The sequence below is a fragment of the Hibiscus syriacus genome, unplaced genomic scaffold (genome assembly GCF_006381635.1).
Source record: "Hibiscus syriacus cultivar Baekdansim isolate YM2019G1 unplaced genomic scaffold, ASM638163v2 tig00110013_pilon, whole genome shotgun sequence".
Classification (NCBI taxonomy): domain Eukaryota; kingdom Viridiplantae; phylum Streptophyta; class Magnoliopsida; order Malvales; family Malvaceae; genus Hibiscus; species Hibiscus syriacus.
Genome location: NW_024062563.1, coordinates 3,524,556 through 3,544,980, shown reverse-complemented (window position 1 = coordinate 3,544,980; position 20,425 = coordinate 3,524,556). Strand labels below are relative to the sequence as shown.

General features: G+C 33.1%; 2 protein-coding genes across 2 annotated transcripts; both read right to left on the bottom strand.

Moving 5' to 3' along the window:
• Window positions 1-966: 966 nt before the first annotated feature.
• Window positions 967-5,430, bottom strand: LOC120212554 (alanine--glyoxylate aminotransferase 2 homolog 1, mitochondrial-like). The gene is made up of 9 exons (XM_039210828.1): window positions 5,085-5,430; window positions 4,760-4,990; window positions 4,201-4,371; window positions 2,873-3,016; window positions 2,599-2,778; window positions 2,231-2,456; window positions 1,818-1,931; window positions 1,472-1,558; window positions 967-1,182 (listed from the first exon to the last, which is right to left on the bottom strand). The coding sequence occupies exons 1-9, from the start codon at window positions 5,361-5,363 to the stop codon at window positions 1,139-1,141; spliced, it is 1,476 nt and encodes a 491-aa protein (XP_039066759.1). The 5' UTR covers window positions 5,364-5,430; the 3' UTR covers window positions 967-1,138.
• Window positions 5,431-11,723: 6,293 nt separating this feature from the next.
• LOC120212440 (E3 ubiquitin-protein ligase RKP-like) lies at window positions 11,724-15,398 on the bottom strand. The gene is made up of 6 exons (XM_039210738.1): window positions 15,198-15,398; window positions 14,962-15,093; window positions 13,233-13,432; window positions 12,400-12,604; window positions 12,094-12,266; window positions 11,724-11,838 (listed from the first exon to the last, which is right to left on the bottom strand). Exons 1-6 carry the CDS (start codon window positions 15,333-15,335, stop codon window positions 11,724-11,726), a joined length of 963 nt encoding a protein of 320 aa, XP_039066669.1. The 5' UTR covers window positions 15,336-15,398.
• Between the last annotated feature and the right edge of the window lie 5,027 nt (window positions 15,399-20,425).

The following is a 20,425-nucleotide window of genomic DNA, read 5'->3' as shown; positions in this document are numbered from 1 at the left end:
TGCCTGATAGGTAATTATTGGGTCTAAGGGTGATTTTTCAGTACAAACGCCATTTATTACGTAATCTCGTTAAAAGAAAAATAAAGAAACAAAATTGGTTAAATTGAAGCTTGAACACATGAATTAGTAGATGATTTAGACTTTAGAGCGTCATTACCAGTACACTAATTCTTATATTTACTAAATTTACTACAACATTTCATATATATCAAATATTATTGTTAGAATCCTAGAGATTAAAAAAAAAAGTAAAAGTGGCCAAATGAGGATACACACCAATATTAATTGGGTCTAAAAATATATAAATCGCTAAAATAAATTTAACAAATCATTTATAATAGAATACATTTCATATAAAATATAAACTATAGTTAAAACAAAATTTAAACTAAAAAAGAGTTAAATATTTGCATATTTTTTTAAATCAAATTTATTATTATTTCCCATTTCTTTTATATGTGTAATCATTGAGAAAATAATTATGGAAAATAAATTTAGTTTAAAAATAAAAAACATTAAATTCATTTTTTTAAAATTTAGATTAATTGTAAATTAAATTTTATATGGAATGTATTCAAATATAAATTATTTATTAAATTTATTTTAATAGTTTATATATTTTCATACTCCAATTAATCTAGGTTTGTATTAACCAATTTTGTTTCCTTATTTTTCTTAAAATTGATTAAAATAGAACATATATATTTAGTTGTAAAACTAATCGAAGTTATTTTGTTTTTGGCAGATTGCTTTTCTAGAGCTGTAATTTTGTTTGCTGTATTTTTAAGTCGGTTATGATTTAAATTCACGAGCAATTCCATTGCTTCGTTTATGGAATAACATTGGGCGTTGAATGTTGATTTACAAGCAACTATTTTGCTCGCACATCGAACTCGAACCCAAACCCATACATCTCTAACTACAGTGACTAGATCATCGAAAAAGAACGAGAATCAAATCCAAATGCACAGAAATATACTTCACAACATTAAAAAGATAATTATGCTGGAACTTATTGATCCTTTGACACATCCAAATGCAAAGAGAATGCATTTTAATTATTAGTATTATTTTTAAACAGAAGATCACGCTTTAACTTATATGCCTAAGGATCGAGAAGTTACATAACCATTTTTGCTCACAACTTCGACATTGCATAATCCAAAGCATCAACCAGAAAATCTGCACAAATACAAAACATGTAACTGAAAATGTGGTTCACTTTTTATTGGGTAAATGAGATTAATTGATCCTAATTGGACAAAGCTCAAGTAATTCGATTTGTCCTAAACAGAGCTGAGGCTTTAAAAGTGTAAAATGGTTTAGCTTTGCATCTCAAATTTCAAGTCAAGCTTGAACTCGGCTCGGTTTGACTATAACCCTATTGGAAACCTATTTGTTGAGTGTCGTCCCTACTGGAAAACTTTTTGTTGAGTTTGGCAATAAAATCAATAGAGAAAGAGAGACTTACCGGCATCATCTTTGCTGAAACACATTGGCGGCTTTATTCTGAAAACATTTCCGTGTAGTCCACCTTTCCCGAGTAAAACTCCGAGTTCTTCAGTTAGAAAAGAGAACAGTTAGCATAAATTTCTAAACGTTGAAGCAAGAGAAAGCCTATACGTTTATTATCTTATAGGCTCAAACAGGTTGATGCAATCATCTTATACATCCCTATGTCCCTCCCCTGTGGCAACGTGGGATTGTAAAAATGAAAAGAGAGGGATATGATTTCTCTAGATGTTAGTTCAGAAGATAAAGTAATACAAAATGCCTTTATTTTCTAATTTTCTATTTGAGAATTTATTCCTTAATACCTCTCATTTTCTCAAACAGGATGGCAGTTTCTGCCTTGGCCGGTGTCTTCTCCTTCCTTTCAGTAACGAGTTCTATGCCCACCATTAATCCCCTGCCTCTGACATCACCGATGACTGAAAAGGGAGGAATTAGTTAAAAAAAATGTGAACTCGGTTTACTTGATAGAACTAACTTGACATTGGAAAAGAACACGAACAAATATAAACTCAAGTTAGAACTTTGTATTCCAAAAACTTTGTTAAACCACAAAGGACCATTTTAATGCAATTCCTTTTGTCTAAGAACTGAAATTTTTTCTGTTCAATGTAATTTAAAATTGCAAAATAATGGTTGGTGAAATTGGCAATAATACTGTATTTAGAAACAATGCAAAGCAAAGGGGATTTAAAGTGCTAAATTGTAGAATAATTACTCTCATGTTTTTCCTGTAAAGATCTCAAGCGTCCAATCAAGTGAGAACCAACATCAGCACAATGTGCTTGACGCTTCTCCTTGTCTATCACCCTGAGCACTGCAAGTCCACCAGCAGAACATACAGGATTTCCACCAAAAGTGTTAAACTGAATTTTTTGAGCCATCACACTCGCTATTTCTGGTGTTGTCACCACTGCCCCTAACGGTAATCCATTGCCAATACCCTGGCAAACATGACATGTTATGTAACAGGATGCAACCATCTCTAAAAGCAATAACAGAATATAGCTAGCTAAACCAAATGAGCATTTAAGTTTCAATGTTCAGAAAATTTAGTATAAGCAACAAAGTTTAATGACTAAAGACCTTTGCCATGGTAACTATGTCGGGAATGACACCTTGAGTCTCAAAACCCCAATAATGGCTTCCCGTGCGACCAAATCCTGTTTGTACTTCATCTGCAATGCAGACACCACCAGCCTTGCATATAATGTCATAAACCTGTTTCAAATATCCTGGGGCTAGTTCAACTGCTCCTCCAACTCCCTAATGTTAATAAAAATTTGAAATTTTCAGGACAAGTTTTATTGTGAAAAAAAAGAAGGAAGAAACACTTAAAGGAGACGATTATCAATTTAACCTGAATGGTTTCTGCTATAAACCCAGCAACTTTTCCTGAAGTACCAAACTCGATGTGATCTTGTACTTCTTTGGCATAACGAGTAGCATCAGAGCCAAAGACTCCACGAAAAGGATCTGGATTCATGACATGATGGATTTCACCCTGTCACATGCCATTTACAACATTTGAAAATCAGCATTTTAGTTTGAATGATTATATTGCTTAAATCAAGTTTGAACTTCAGAAATGAAACACGATCTAGCCCTAGTTGAACTTCAAACCTTAGATTCCAAATCAAGCACAAATTTCCTATAATTTGAGTTCGTTTGATCCAGTTACAACACCTCTACCTACTACTGGGCATGAGAATTTGGCCTTCCTAACATTGCAAAACTACACCAATTTCCATCGTTCCAAATTTTTTCGATGTCATCGACAAAAAATGACATCCTTGTTATACATAATCCAAGTAATAGTTAATTCAAAACAAATCATCAAAGAACTAGTGCATAGTCGTAAAGGGAATTTATATTGATTGCACAACTAAAATTGTTAAGATAAAGTCTGAGATACAAGCTCCAGGCTTGGAAACTAAGGCAAGTGCATTGTTGATGAAAAGTACAGGATAAATAAATGGAAAAGGCTATATACACTCATCTAATACACACAGTTGACAAATTCATTTAGTACATGCATTACAATGTTTTCTATTATAGACCCAAAACAATTTTAATACTTTTCGCTTCCCTTAGAATAAAGAAATAGATATATGTGAGAGCATCATTTTAGAGCAATATTTTAGTGCATGTAGTACTACCTAATAATAAAAACAATTACTCCACTCCCATGGGATAAGATTGTGAGCTGGATACCCATCAATAAACGTTGCTTCACTCTTTCCTATAAACATTAAAATATTGTGTTTTCCTTTTTCAAAAAAATACATTGTATACAATAATAAAAAGGAGCAATTTCGAGTGATAGAAAAATTTGCTCCCTAATCATAATTGCATCAAACATATCATGTGATGAAAAATATAACATCTAAGTTTTGCATGCATCAAATATGAGATAAGATTAAATCATCTAATTCTATCCACATTCTTATCTTATACTATCCTCTACAACTGCATATCAAATACATAGTTCACCATCATATTGAGCTAACAAGCAATTAGAAAAGAGGAACATATAAGTTATTCAATTATTTGAATGACAGCGTATCACTTCAAGCTAAAAAAAATAAGTTTAATGTCAATGGCTGCTAAGACAACTTAAACTTGAATTTGTGATACAATGCCAAGAAATGTATATAAGAAATACTACAACATGATAAGTATCCGAACCTCTGGTATTGGGTACTTCCATGTGTTTAGCGCAGTGAGTCCAATAGTATTAGAACTTCCACCGTGGTATGCATTTCTCAAGGAAATCATACCAAGACTACCAGTGTATAGCCTGGCCATCAGCATGGCTAACTCATTCGCCTCACTCCCAGAATTCACGAAATATACAACCTGAAAAGAAGGTTTATAAAACAATTCATCCCGAGACATAATTTAGTAATCAATTAGCCAAGCCTTTCTTTTCCAGTTATCTCCCCCATGAATACCAATAGCCAAACATTCTAGATTTTTTTACAATGATAAACAATTTTATTAATAACAGCAGTTGATTTGGTATATTGCTTCACTTAAAACTACGAAAAAAATCCGTAATCTTTCTTTTACTGAAAAATTATGAATTTGTTATAATTGCCTCTTTTCGTTTTTCCTTTAATCCAAAATTTTCTTTAAACAAACGAGGCAGAAATATTAAGAATCTAATAGTGCTTCACCAGAATAGAAAATAAAATAAAAAATAAAAATTGAAAACGAAAATTCAGCGAAGGAACAAGAAATTAACCTTGAGATTTCCAGGCATTTTGGAAGCTAAAGCCTCAGCAAAATCAGCAATCGCGTGATGGAGATAAATTGTGGTAGCATGCTGGAGAATTTTACTTTGCTCTACTATTGCATTCAGAATCTCCGGATGGCAATGACCACACGACACCGTTACGATTCCAGCAAATGCATCCAAATATCTCCTGCCGCTTTCATCATACAGATATTGCATTTTTCCTTCAACAATATTCAACTGAACACATTAAAAAAATCAATTACTGATGTACAAAACAGGAAAAAGAAACTATATGCACTGAAAAGTATAAAGAAAATAAAAAATAATGGACCGGCTTTTGGTAGTAGTAGAAGAGAGATGGGCCTAAGAACTTCTTCCGCTTCGCAAGGATTTCATCGGCCGATGGTCCGTTGTACGGTTTCGGATGGTAATCAAACGGTGGAAGCTGAGGTAGGACATTGTCGGACGCTGTACCGGCGGCGGCAGCAGAAGAAGAAGTGACCTTGGAGAAGGAAGAGCAGGTAGAACGTATACGGTTACAATTGAAGTTGAATCTGGCTTTGGCTTCTTCTAAGGTTCTTTTCAAGATTCTTCTCTGTAGCATCGCCATATCTCTTACCCAACAATTACCACTGATTCTTTCACTATCAAGAGAAAAGGGAAAGGAAGGTACTTATGAACTGTGTAGTGTTTGTTTAATTGATTAGCAAAAGAATTCAGTGGCGTCACGGCGTTACGTTTGGAGTGAAAGACAAAAAATAAGAAGGAAAGTGAAAAGGAAATGAAATTATATACCAACTTTAGGATTGTTATTTACGGAAATTGTTAAAAAATTATGAAAAAATAACTTAATTAATATTTTATTTTAAATAATTTTATTTTAAATAATATTTTATTTTATTTTACATAATTTAATTTAAATTACTTTTTACATAATTAATTATATAGATGATCATTTATGTTCGTGTTATGTTCACTTTTATTCATTGATTTTAAAAAGAGAAAATAACCTCAGTGACCGAAAATGCCTTATAATATACGATTTTAACTAACTTTTTTTGGATTTGCGAAAATGACCAACAAATTCGTAACGCGAACTCCAATTTCGTAACCCAGTTTCCAAATTCGCAACGCGAATATGTAAATCGCAACGCGAATCTGTAAATCGCAACACAGAAGTCAAATTCGCAACACAAAAGTCAAATTCGCAACGCGATAGTCAAATTCGCAACACTGAATTTCAAATTCGCAACTGAATTTCAAATTCGCAACTCGATTTTTAAATTCGCAACACAAATTTAATTTCGCAACAAGTTTTAGTTTCGCAACACAAATGTTTTGGGTATATAACTACGCAGCAGCAGCAACTCGTAACCTAAATCGCAACTCATTTCATCTCCATCTATCACTCTCTCCGGCGACATCCGTTTCTATATCCAACGACATCCTTCTCCATCTCTAATTTTTTTTTACATAATTTTATTTCTATATAATTTTTCAATGATTTCTCTCCCAAATTATCAACTATTAACTTAATAAAGATATGTTTTTCTCTAAGTTAGTGATGATATGTAGTTTATAGCTCGTTTGTTTAGTAAATTAATTTACAATTTGTAGAATGAAATCATCTAATGTTGACCATGTTTGGATAGATTTGTGTTTTGGAGGGTCATGAGAGAATGTTCATGGTGTTTTACAATATGTGTCTTTACCCATGAATCTTCAACTAAAACTGTCATTAAAAAAGTTAACTTATGAAACTCTAATGTTACGTGTTGCAAAGAAATTGAATTTAGAGCCTCTAAGTCGATTTAGGCTATCTTATTAGAGAAAATGTAAAGTTTATTTGTTAACCGACAATGAAGATGCTGAAAGATTCATTGCTTACATTAGTGTTTCGCAAGAAGATGATGTTACATTGTATGTTGTTGAACCTAGAAGTAGTGAAGTTGAGTCAGTAGCGGGTAGTAATCAACTAAGTTCTTTAACCCCAGTTTATGGTGCTCACAATGTACAATGTTGTTATCAATCTCAAAATTTAATGGTTCCACCACAATTTCATCACCAAGAAAATTTTGTTTCACCACATTTCCAATACCAAACACAATATCAAAACCCACAACCTTTTCCTAATCCAAATCCCAATCAACTTTCAACACCAAATTCCGATTTTTGTATTGACCAGTTAGACGATTATGAGCCAACAGAAAAAATTGTGAGTACTAGTCAGTATTCGAAATTTGATCTTGGTCAATACCCGGACTTTGATCTTGGTCAATACTCGGATTTTGATGACGTTTCAGAAGAAGAAATAGACCCTACATGTAATGATTTTGATATTGGTCAATACTCGTATTGACCAGTTGCGATTTTCATTTTCGTGTTGCAAATTTAAGTTTCAAAATCTATTCTTATTCTGCAAATTGAAACTTGAATGAATTGCATTACTTCAACCAAAAAACAAAGACAAATACTAACTTCACAGGGTTAAAGACTAAACATTTTAACAATATTGGCAGCAACCGAATGAATTTACTAAGCAATCTCAGTGAAATGGTTAATCTATATATATTGAAATTACCTGCAAATTTATCATCAATATAAGAAAAATCTAATAATAATACAAAAATTTCAAAATAAAAATAAGAGATTAAAAAAACTAACCATCGGTGGTTGATTTTTCATTTCTGACCGTGAATGGTTGTGAGGGATGCTCTAAGAGATGGAGATAGACGGATTTCGTCGGAGATGGGGACGGATGTCGCCGTAGAGAGTGAGAGATGGAGATGAGACTGAGTTGTGATTTAGGGTTTTAGGTAATGATTTGCGATAATACTGTTTACATTTGTGTTGCAAAATTAATATTGTGTTTCAAATTTGAAAATTAAATAAAATTCGCGTTGTGAAAATAAACGCGCTTTGCGAATTTGACTATCGCGTTGCGAATTTGACTATTGCGTTGCGAATTTGACTTCTGTATTGCGATTTACAAATTCGCGTTCCGATTTACATATTCGCGTTGCGAATTTGACTTTTGTATTGCGAATTTGACTTATGTGTTGCAATTTACAGATTCGCGTTGTGAATTTGGAAAATCGCAACGCGAATTTAGAAAATCGCAATGCAATTTACATATTCGCGTTGCGAATTTGGAAACTGGGTGCGAAATTGGAGTTCGCATTGCGAATTTGTTGGTCATTTTCGTAAATTCAAAAAAAGTTGATTAAAATCGTATATTGTAAGACATTTTCGGTCACTGAAGTTATTTTCTCTTTTAAAAAATATAAGATATAATCATTTTCATTTTTGTTTAGCTAATATATAGTCACATTCGTTTTTATTTAATTAAGACGTGATCATCAACGGGTTAACTGTTGTTAACAATAAATAAAATATGTGATGTGATAATTGGTATAATCTCACATTTAGTCCATATTATTTACATATTCTCTCAATTCAATCATACTTTTAAATAAATTTTAATTTTTCATAAATTAAATTAATGATGCTCAACATTACTTATCGTTAGTTGTGCTTAGTGATGCTTGTCGAACTTGAGGTACTTATTATTAGTGGTACTCAACGAATGCTCGTCGAGCCTGAATGACTTATCCAATTATTTATTATCAAATAAATAATTTTTGTTTTTAAATAAAAAAAATTGTTTATCCTCTAAAGAAGATAGTTAAAATTATCGGTTGATATATTTTTTTCTCTTAATGGATTCAATACTCATTAGAAAGTAAGATTCTCATTCCGCTCTCTTTATATAGAAATTATTATAGAAACAAAAAAATATTTTTATTTATACTATGAATAATTTATAAGTCATTTATTTTCTATATTTCTAAAATATAAAATAATTAAAATATTTTATGAATAATTTATAATTTAATAATAAATATTAAGGACGACACAAAATTTTATGTCGGGAATAAATTTTATATTTAGTAATTTATATTATAAGTTTAAGATATAAAATTAAAAATTTTTAGGAAGAATGAAAATAAATTAATAATAAAAAATTATAAAAATAATTAAATTATATAATATTTTAAAATTTCTATAGAATCTACTTCCGCCCTCTATCCATACATAAATATTATACATGTTGTGTTTAATTATTTTCATCATTTAACTTTTTATAATTTTTCTTAAAAAAAAACTTAAACATAAATTTCAAGAAAATAGAAATCGATTTATTAAGATAAAAACAAATTGTTTTAAAAACATTTTATATTATAAAAAAAATTACTTCGCTCCTTTTCAATTTTGAAGAGAAGTTAACCTACTCTTATAGAGTGTTTTTAAGATAGAAATATTGAATGAAAATGACATATTAAAAGTAACTTTTTCTTACAAAAAAATTATAATTAAGAAAACATAATAAGCCATTAAATAATAAATCAGAATCGATTAAATTTCAAATAACAATTAATGATAAAATTATTTGAATAAATGCTTCTATTTGCAATTGATACGTATCAATTAAAACTCTATCCATATTTGATGTTTATCTAAAAATTGTAAGGGTAAAGTACAAATTGTCACCTAATTATGGGGTATTGTTATATTAAGTCCATTGACCATTAAACGTTATAAAATGATTTTTTGATTATAAAATGTTATTTTATTAAGTCCCTTGACTCTTAAAAGTTATAAATGGTCATTCAATTATTTATTATGTTCTAACTCGTCAGTTTCCTTTGAAAAATTGATAGCATTTTGAGCTGAACGTTAATAATTAGATGACCACTTTATAACTTTTAATAATAAAAAACTTAATAAAGTATTATCTTATAGTATGGACCATCTGTGTACTTTACCCAAATTGTAATATGTAAATCCGGGAATTAAATTCAAATGACGTGGGATAGAGTAGATTCCGACGTATTAAAGAATTGAAATTAGACAATTGGATGGGAGCTGGCAACCATTAATAAAGGCTGGAGAACACAAATTACAAATTTCTGTGAATATTCTGTGGGGTTCCCCGCCCACATACCATTGCAGATAATATTAAATATTTCCCCCTTCAATTTAGTTAGGTTGTGCGCCTACTCTCAAGTATAATTTACTTGTATTTTGCTTCTTCTAATGCATGTATATTAACTAATTTAAAAGAACTAATTAAATATATATATATATATATATATATATATATATATATATATTAATTTGGATAAATATAAGACAGATAACTCTCAACTATTTGATATTGAATGTTCACACTCCTAATTTTCTTAGTGCTCAAACTCAAATTTTCAAAAAATAAAAATAATTCATTTACCAAAATTATTTAATTTGTGATATGAATAAATATTCATATATATATTTATGAGATTTGGATAATTAATATGAGATTTGATATTTGGGCCAAATAATTTGGTCAGATTATTGGGTCACAGCGAAAACATGTTTTGTGAAACGACCATCGAAAACATCTACTTTTGTTACGGACTCAAAATAAAGTAGCCTAATGATGCATGAAGAAACTGCAGCCAATTGACATCACATAAACCTTGTAGCTGTTTAATATTTTCTTTACGAATTCGTGTGTTGAAAGATGGAATTTGACCTCCGTATAAAAATAAAATCACTCCTTATCCTCGTTGGAGACCACACTACAATGGCTCATGACTGTAAGAGAATTTCAAATTGGAATTCAAAATCATCTCATAACAAACCACGACTCATAAGAATGCTTATGACCTTATTTCGATTAGTATTGCACATAAAAATGTCACCGTCCATTGGAGACAATCAATTTGCCCCTAATATCTTCTTTTAATTAATTTTGCTGTCATCGCGATACTCTTCGTCATTGCAATTGAAAATATAAAAGATAAACGTGAAAATTATAAATTTTATCGTAATTTTTCTCTTAAATAACCTCCTAAATAATCGAAGAACACAATGTCTACCCGGCAATCGAAATATCATGCTACTTCATTGCACCAATCACACATCGATATATGTACAATCCCCAACCATTTAAAAACAATCATGATGGTTCTCTAGAGACTACTCTTTTAATACTAGACATACATGCACACATAAGTCTTAGGTCATACCATTTTATGATGTTTTCGTGACACAAATTGACAAATGTTATACATTCTCTAGATCTTTACTTCAAGACACATTTTGTATATCAAGACAAGACCTCTAGATAATTTCTCTGTGGTTAAAGCCTCGAAATAATATCTCTGAATATATAATCTTAAGTGTTTTGCATCTCTTGGTAAGTCATGACCTCTTAATACAATCTTTGACGGAAGCACGTGAATTTTTTTATGGGTAAAATTACTAACAACCAACAATATATACTGGACATACTAACCTACGAGTAACCATCATAAAATTATTTTACCTTTCACTAACACTAAAGTCACTGTAAAATTTCTTAACCAAAACCGATTAAAAGATTCAAAACCATCATCTTCCCTTCTTCACTTCTTCCACTTTTTCCTTATTAAAACAAAGAATATGAACACCAACCACCATCATATAATTACCAAATTAAAAAGGATAGATTGTCTATTATCGTCAAAACCTTTTTTCCATCAATAATATTATATATATTATGATGAAATCAAATCAGAAGTTCTTTTTTTCGAATCGATCTCATGATTTAGAGATAACTGGAAGTGGCATAGATAACATTATAACCTTAGCACATCGAGAAGGCCTAAATCATATCGAGATAGTTCCAAAGATAAAGAAAATGTAAACTTCCTCGTGGATAAGGGTATGAGCCCTAACATGAATGAAACTTCAACATCAGTTTATCAGAAACGAACTTAACATATATACATACATTCTTACAGATGCTATTTAATACTCTCATGCTATTTGGGATCGTTGAATATCCTCAGACAAAAAATAGCACTCATTTCTTTATATTATTTCCTTTCCATTTACATCTCACATTTACAGAATAATACCCTCAACTTACAAAATTCGTAATTTACCCATTTCCCTGGTAAATAAGAAACTGCAGCCTGAGGTTAAACAAGGGGATTGCAGATGCTGGAATTTGAACCCAAACTTGCTTCTTAAGGGTATACATAAGGATATCGATCCTTAACAACAACAAAAGCATGTGGGGACTAATATGAACAAGAAAAGAAAAAGGAAACCCTGATTTTTTTTCACTTTCTCTTCCTTTCTCCCCCATTTTCTTTTAACAATTTAAGATTCATAGTTACATTTCAACTGTATTTTCTACGATTCTGACTACTTCCGAGACACTGGCATTGCAAAAGAAACATCGTTGGCAATTTAGAAGATGTCTAGTTATGCACACATAGCAAGACCTATGGGAACACGGTACGAACTGTGCATCAGCTTTGGAGGCGTAACAGATGCAGCACATGCCATCGTCGGCATTGGTTTCTCCACATTCAAGCTCCCCGATCTTCTTTGAATCACTATGGCTGATGAGGAGAGTCAATAAATTCTCTAGCGAACAGAGTTTAGGCATGTAGGCTTCTCCCCTGAAATATGTAGCCTGCAAAATGGTGTAAAGGAATCAAGACTATGAATCGAAACCTTGAGATGAAAAAAATTTTTTTCCTGGCTCGTTAATGGAGAAAAAGAAAGAAAGAAGAACTATTGGAGATATTTGAGCTAACAATACTAACCCAATTGTACTCTAACATGTACAGCAAACCATAATGCATAGTTTTGGGGCAATCCATGTTTGCAAACACATCCACAATATTATTCCGTTCCTTGAATTCAGTGTCCATACTAGCATCCAACAAATTCACAATGATCCCTACTAAAGGGGCTAATATCATGCCTCTGTTTACTTTCTCTAAAGATTGACCGTGCTGTCTAAGTGACCTGTAATTAAAAATGCTGATAACATGAGTAAAAAGAACAAAAGCAGGTATTTTTAAGTACAATGCTTTTCACATACTAATTAACAAGTCATACTGTTATATTTAGTTCAACTAATTACAAAGCAAGGTTGTAAGAATAGTCGGTTCAAACATCTGAGGGAAAAAATCCAAAATGTGAAACTTTCAACGAGTCCACTATCATATTTAAGCGAGGAAAAAAAACGCCGGCTAAATATAAACCTATGCTGCTCCGACTAGTTTTCTTGAAGAACCTGTATCCAACACCTGTGTCCGACATTTTCGAATATGGGTATAGGAACATGATCCCCGAAAGACTTTAAATACAAGGAAAAACTTGTGTTGGGGGGTGCGGTTACACTGAAGATACCAAAACCTAGTTCCCAAGTCCAAGTAACATAGCACAAAAGAAAAATGAAATACAAGAACCAAAAATAGAGTTCATCAAACGACTAGCATGCAACTTCTTAAAAGGCAATCAAGTAACATATTGACTCTCCTTATATGACAGATTAGATCATTAACGTGGAAAGTTATTGGGATATTGGACATTATAATTTAAAAAGAAAAATGATAGACATAAAAAATAGATCAGCCAGGTAACAACTTACAAGTAAAAATATTCAGCATCTGCTGCTGAAGTTACGTAGTTCAGAATGAAGACAATCAACTCAGTCAGTCTTCGAAGGTTTGTATCAGGCCCTGAGAGGAATGCTTGAGGGATCACATGGGTACAAAACTCCAATACCCTTGCAAGATTACACGAGAGATCAAATATGACACAACATTTCCTCTGATGAAACTCCAATACCTGCAAAAGCAGGTGTAGAACATCAAATATAGATCCTAAGGAAGATGAGTTCAAATGAAATGAAAAAGCTGCGGCTACCTCACATATGGAATTTACATTGCATACTGACAAAATGTTATAACCATCAACTTAAATGGCATATGTATAAATAATAATTTTTCCTGTGATGAAAGCAGTATAACTTCAATTCTATGACAAAGTAGAGGGAGATCATTATTAGACATATTCCGAGGAGCTGCAATTGTGAGGCTGTTACTTTAGCTAAACAGGGGATTGGATGATGAATGAAGGTTGCTTTAGAGGTTTTGCAGTCGGGTTGGTGGTCTATTGAGGTTGTTGGGGCTGAGTCAGTTTTGGTGTTGTTTAAGGGAGTTCTGGTCGCATTGGGGTTTTGCTTTCTACGTTCTGTAATTTTTTAGGTTTGTTATTTTGTCTTATGGCTGTATTTTATGTATTTTGTCTTTGATGAATAAAATCCTAAGGCACTCTTTTCCACCTTCTGCTGATTAAGGAGCTTTCCTAAAAGATCCATTAATCAAGAAGGGGGTTTTTAATGAGGCCTGAAATTCTTATAAAAAAAAAATGACAAAGTAATGCAAGTCATTTACAATCTTGCAGATGCTAGGTAGAAAATATATAAATAAGGTCAAACAGTTAGATAAACATTAGCAGGCTATAAACAAAACTTCAAACTGGAACCCACCAAAACTTCAAACTGGAACCCACCATAGATGACTTTTTAACCTAAATGTTATTCGGCCATCTTTGAACCATCAGAGTTCATAATGACCAGCATTTCTAGCAATTCAAAAAAGAAACATTTCTCTTTTCTATTTGAAATATTTGCTAGATGATTCGTCTAAAATAAAGTTCTTTGCCTGCCCCAGTCATTGTTATCTCAGATCTTTTATCTAAAGTGAAAGTGATCCTCAATATCACCATAAATTCTCTCCAAATTCATCTGCACACCGTACATCTCAAGCCATCCATTAAATACAAAGAAAAAAATCCAAGCTACGTTTTCAAGTAGAACTAAACTACCACCGATCCTGTTAGGTTGCTTTATAAATTTAGAGGATGAAGAAGGCATGTTTATAAATTCACCTTTTTGTCATGTATTTGGATTTGAGAGACCATGACATACTAGGCAACAAGAAAAGACAGCGATAAATATTACAATCTCTGGATCCCATACATTTACCATACAAAACTTATTCCAATCTGGAAAAGGTAGTAGCCTTTAATAACAGCAATTCAGTTTCATGGTTAGGAACTACGCATCATAAGCCTTTTTCCCAGGAACATTAGTGTAACCATTTTCTTTTTTCTTTTTTATCCTTGTTGCCTACTTAATGAATGTTGTAGAAAAATGGTCAACAATGCATATACAAGTCTGGAAAGATGCAAGTCCACTAAACTAGGATCCAAGTTGGTGATAAAAAATAGTCTATATGCAAAACATAAATACACAAATTCAAAAAGACTTAAGTAACAAAAGAAAATTTGTTTGAATGAAAGCATAATCATACCTGGTATTTTTCTTGCATTCCCCGAATGGAAACTGAGAATTCAGTCATTGTCCAGCTGAGAGTGTTAAATAGACGATTGAGAAAAGCTGAGAACAACTCTTCATCAGATATGCAAGCTTCACGCAGCAGTCTCTATAAAAATATAGGGGGGCCATAGGGAAAAGTTAGAAAGAGAAGTGATTTCAGATGAAAAGATGGATAAGAAGCACTAGTAATGAATGGTTCACACTATTCACCTGAAAAATAACCGAGGATGATGAAGATTCTCCGTGCTTTGAAGAACCAAACCCATAACCTTTGCAGAGACGTAAAAGAATGTTTGTAACCGGAATCCAAGATCGGTTATCAAATGCTGACAATAATGCCTTTGGCATTCTCTGTTTGGCCAGTTCATTGTTCTCAAAAGCTGCCAAACACTCTCTGTACTGCACTAAACTGACTGAATGTCACCTGATAAAAATAGAAAGAAAAAAAGAACTCAGATAACAACTCAAAGAAGAAAATATATAAAGTCTTTTCTTTGAGCTTATGCTACAGATTTCAAAAACAATAAGGCTACATGCTTCATGGAACTCCAAATACAATGCTATTGAACAGAACAAATCAATTTCATAACAACCACAAACAACAAACATAATAGAAACTGATTATTACAGTTCAAAATGCATATTATGCCACATATTCTAAATATTTAATAAACCATGTTCATACTGGGAAAACGAAGTTGTTAATCATATAAAAATTTATCCTAGTAATCCAACTTCAAACACAACCATATATGAGAAATAAGGTACATTTCCACTCAAGTGCCCATACTAACAGGCAATACAGAAGTATCCATTTCCATGTTGCAAGATAAGTGTCGATTGCTGAAATGAAGAAATGGAAATTAGCAGGAAGTGAATCATTAAGGGGTTAATAGCTTAGCACTATTATTGATCTCTATCCAGGGAATATTTTAACAGTCTTAAAAACCTGGAGTCAGTAAATAATTGCAGACCAGCCAAAGAAAGTCCTAACAAGCAAAATACATATTACACTTAATGACCTATTCCTTTGTGCAGCACAATGGACACATGAAATAAGATCAGATGAAGATTCAGAAGATCACACTTTTCCTTTGCGATGTTTATTTTTTTTATAAGAGTTATAGGCCTTGTTAAAAACCCCCCTTCATGATTAATGGAGCTTAGAGAAGCTTCTTAATCAGCAAAAGGAGGAAAAGAGTGCCTTAGAATTTTATTAATAACAAGAAAGATACATAAACAATTACAACACCCACCAGGTTCCCTTTGCGATGTTTATGACACTTTCATCTACATGAACTAACTTTTTCTTTATAGAATAGTATAAGAATGATGCAACTTAAACTAAAATGGTAAAATCCAGCAAAAGACTGATCGAAACGAACTCTCATGAGAACATATAGTTGATAACTAGGTGAAGAACAAAATTCAGAACTCCAAATTATGGCAAACAACGATATCAATCAATTGGCAGAACGTACAAATGAAGTAAGCCCTTGCTTGATATTGCAGGCGAGACAAATGGAGGATCACTCTTACGCAAGACATGAAAGCAGTCAACCTGAAACAATAACCAGAAAAATTACTACTAATCAAGTAATAGAAGTGGAAAATAGACAAAGTACACCACATAATAATTTGTAATGCCTACATTCCAATTCAAACATACTGAATATCTTGTATTAGCAGATTATAGAACATTACGCGCATGAGTGAAAAAAAAAACTTAAAAAGGTGTTTTGAAAATAAAGATTTAAAAAAAGTGTGTAGTTTCTTTAAGTGAGATTTTAAAAATGGTAGCTTTTTAGAAGTAAATAAGTAATTCTTTGAAAATAAAATATCCCATTTAGTTCCTTTAATTTAATTTTTTTTTTGTACTTTCACCAACTCAATGTAGATATTTTATATGCAGTATTAGATATATAGAAACTGATTGGAATAAACTTATCATTCTTCAATATTTTACCACAAACTTCTATTTAATAGTAATATATGTGGAAGCACGGAGAGAGAGTAGACACTCAATAAGCCTCAATTAAAACTAAAACAATATGAGTGAGAAAGATAGAGAGAGACAGAGAGTGCTTTAGGTAGTTCATCCTCCGGTGAGGAATGGACTGTTTTTGTTGACAATCTTAGTAAGAGAGTTACTAGAAGTGAATTAAGAGAGATTTTCAACCATTATGGACGAATTGTGAGGGTCTTTATTCCATGTTTTATGTCAAACCGAATATTAAATAATCCACGTTTGCTTTTGTGCAATATGCGATGGAGGAATGTTGCAGAAGAGCATAACAGAATGTCAATGGAACGCTGATTGATGGGAAGAGAGTCTCAGTGGGGGTTGCTAAGTATAAGAAGGACAGGAAAAAAGAAGCAGAGGAGAAAGATTGCAGTTTGGGGGAAACAAGTCGGAGAGGTCAATGGTAGGCAACAGGATGTTCTGGAGAAACCGTGGAATCTGAGAGATGGCAGAACGTATAAGGAGGTTTTGAATGTGGATAACAGTAGGAGATTGGATCAAGATCTAAAGGAAAAAAGGGGAGGTCAGAAGGAAACAATGGAGTAAGGAATGTATGGGATATGCACATTCCATCAGAAGATTCATGCTAGGTGAAAAACTCTTTAACAGGGGTTATCAAAGATCCCTTACAGCCTCATTTGGTGATAAAAGCATTGGCAAAGGAGGGATTCCAGGTCAAAATAGTAAGGTGGGGATACGTTAGGAACGTCACTATTATTATGTTCAATACAAATGAAGAGTTTCAAAAGGCATGGTCGAGCTGTCGAGAGAAGCTTAACTGTTGGTTTGATTGGGTAGCTCCATTGTTAAATGAAGATGGAGTTCCTTTGGCTTATTGCTTGGTCGAGTTGGTTGGTTTACCTCTTCTTAGATGGAGTGAACCTTTTCTGGAGAAGCTCGGAGGAAAGTGGGGAAAGGTTGTTAATATCCCCGGGGAAACAAGAAATAGAGAGGACCTCTCTTCGGCTAAAATGTTGCTAAGGGTTGCAAGTCCATTTGATGTACTCGAATCCATTACAGTGGGATCATATGGTAGATCCTTTAAAGTTAAAGTTAATGTGGGTCTGTCTTGTAATGCAAGTTCTGATACGAATGGAGACGAGTTGCAGAACTATTCAAATGATGGTTACAGTGTTGATTTTTCAAAGCAGGACGACGGAGGAGATGCAGGGAAGGAAGAAGACAATCGGGGAAACTCAGATGAGGGAGTTTGGTCAAAGTTGGGCACGTGGGTACACAAAAGTCAAGAAAGTGGGAAGATGGAGGAAAGTGGGGAACATTCTTTGGAAAATTATTCTCACACGCAACTCAATAATAAAGGGGTGGAAGACAAATTTGAATTAAGTCCTAATAGGGATTATGCGGGTCTTGGGCTACGAGAGGTAATGGACCAGGGTAGTTTAGCCCAATCTGATTCTAATTGGGAGTCTTATTCCCCAATTACTAAATTAATTCCTACTGGGCCTGCTGTAAAATTGAAATGTGATGGGACAAAATTTCTACCTAAGGTACAGTCTCTTTCCGAATCAAATGAAGAAGATAGTTGCATCTTAATAAAGGAGAATAATGAGGGAGTACACGCAGTTGAGTTAAGTGTTCTTGGTAAGCAAGTAGAAGGTAAACTGGTAAAGGAGGAAACCATTGTATTCAATTACAAAAGTGATAAAAGGTGGAAACTGGGATTTCCTGTTTCTAAATGTTTGACTATAAAAGTGCACTTGATGGAATGAGGGTAGAACACGTTATGCTAGAGTGTACAGAAGAACAAGAAATAGAAGAATTTGGTTGTGTTCGAGTATGGAAGAAGAAGTCATTTGTTCAGAGGAATTCTGAATCAAAAACAGAATATGTCTGAGCTTAGAATTAATCACCAACTACCTCCGAAAATTAGTGGATGTGATCAGGACAAGGAAATTATATGTTCTGTCAATTTTCAGGGTACAACTATTGTTCCCCTAAATCGCAGCGAATGTTCAGAAAGTGTGGCAGCAGTTCCTTCTAACAATCCAGGGTCAAGGAGAGAACATAGAAGAAAGAAAAGGGGCATAATCACTGAAGCCATGGACTTGGTGAATATTTATACTGCTTCTTCATTCACATTTTTGAAGTTGGTGGAGAAAGCATTGGCTACATGGCAAGTCTGTCAAATGTTAGGTATTTCTTTCAAAGAAGGGAATGAGGCTTTTATTGAAAAAATTCTAATGCTTGAGAAACATTCAGAGGTAGTAAGGGAGGCTTGATTGTTGGTCTGTATTTGCTGTTTTCAGTATTGGTATTTTGCTGTTTGGGGGTAGATTATTTATATGCATAAACTAAGTATTTTATCATGGAACATAAGGGGACTTGGGAGAAAGGAAAAATATGTAGCAGTCGCAAGGAAAGTAAAGAAGTTAAACCGGTTTTTCTTTTCATTCAAGAATCTAAATTGGAACAAGTCCATGTGTCGATTACTAGGAGGATAGGGGGTAATTTGCTAAAGGGAGTGTTGGTGTCTCCAGCTCAAGGTTCATCGGGGGGTTGATTACTCTGTGGAATGAAAGTGTGGTTCAAGTCATACGCCAGCATGTTCACACTAGGTTCCTGGCCTTAGTGGGGAAAGTGATGAATGGTCAAACGGAGTATGTATTTATTAATGTTTACGGGCCCTCTATCGAATCTGAAAAGGAAGAATTTTTTGGGGAGTTGCTGTAATATGTATTGGCTCACAATTTGCCAGAGGAACTTTCACATGATGTAACAATAGAGAATCTTCAACATGGGTCAGACTAGATCGGTTCCTAATTTGTGCCAGATTTCTTAACAGTTTTCCTCATGTTGCACAATGTATGCTACCGAAATCAATTTCAGACCACAATCTCGTTTTATTGGAGGATATTTCTATTAATTGGGGACCTAAACCTTTTAGGTTATTTAATTTTCTTTTAGAAGAACAAGGATTTGATGAGTTGGTTGAAGAATCACTGGCAGTGGAGAAAATGAAGAAAAGTAGAGGGGGAATTTTCAGGTGTTACAGGCTGCCAAAAATAAAATCAAAAACTGGTCTGGAAGCAGTCATAGAGGGCTGGCATATACCATATCACCGCTGGAATTTAAAATTAATGATTTGGACTTAAAATCACAAGGTGGAAGTTTGTCTTCAGGGGAGTGGGATCAGCTGATTGAATTTAAAAAAGAGTTATGGAGGCTGCTGAGAATCGAGGACAGGATCTGGTTTCAGAAGTCCAGAACTATATGGATTAAAAATGGAGATAGAAATATAAGGTTTTTTCACCTTAATGCTTTGAAGAGAAACAGGATTAATACCATTCATTCATTGAAGTCTGAAGGGGGAGTAATTTCAGATCCAAAACAGATAAAAGCAAGTGTGTTCAACTTTTTCAAGAATGCTTATAATGCTAAATCAACTTTGGAAGTT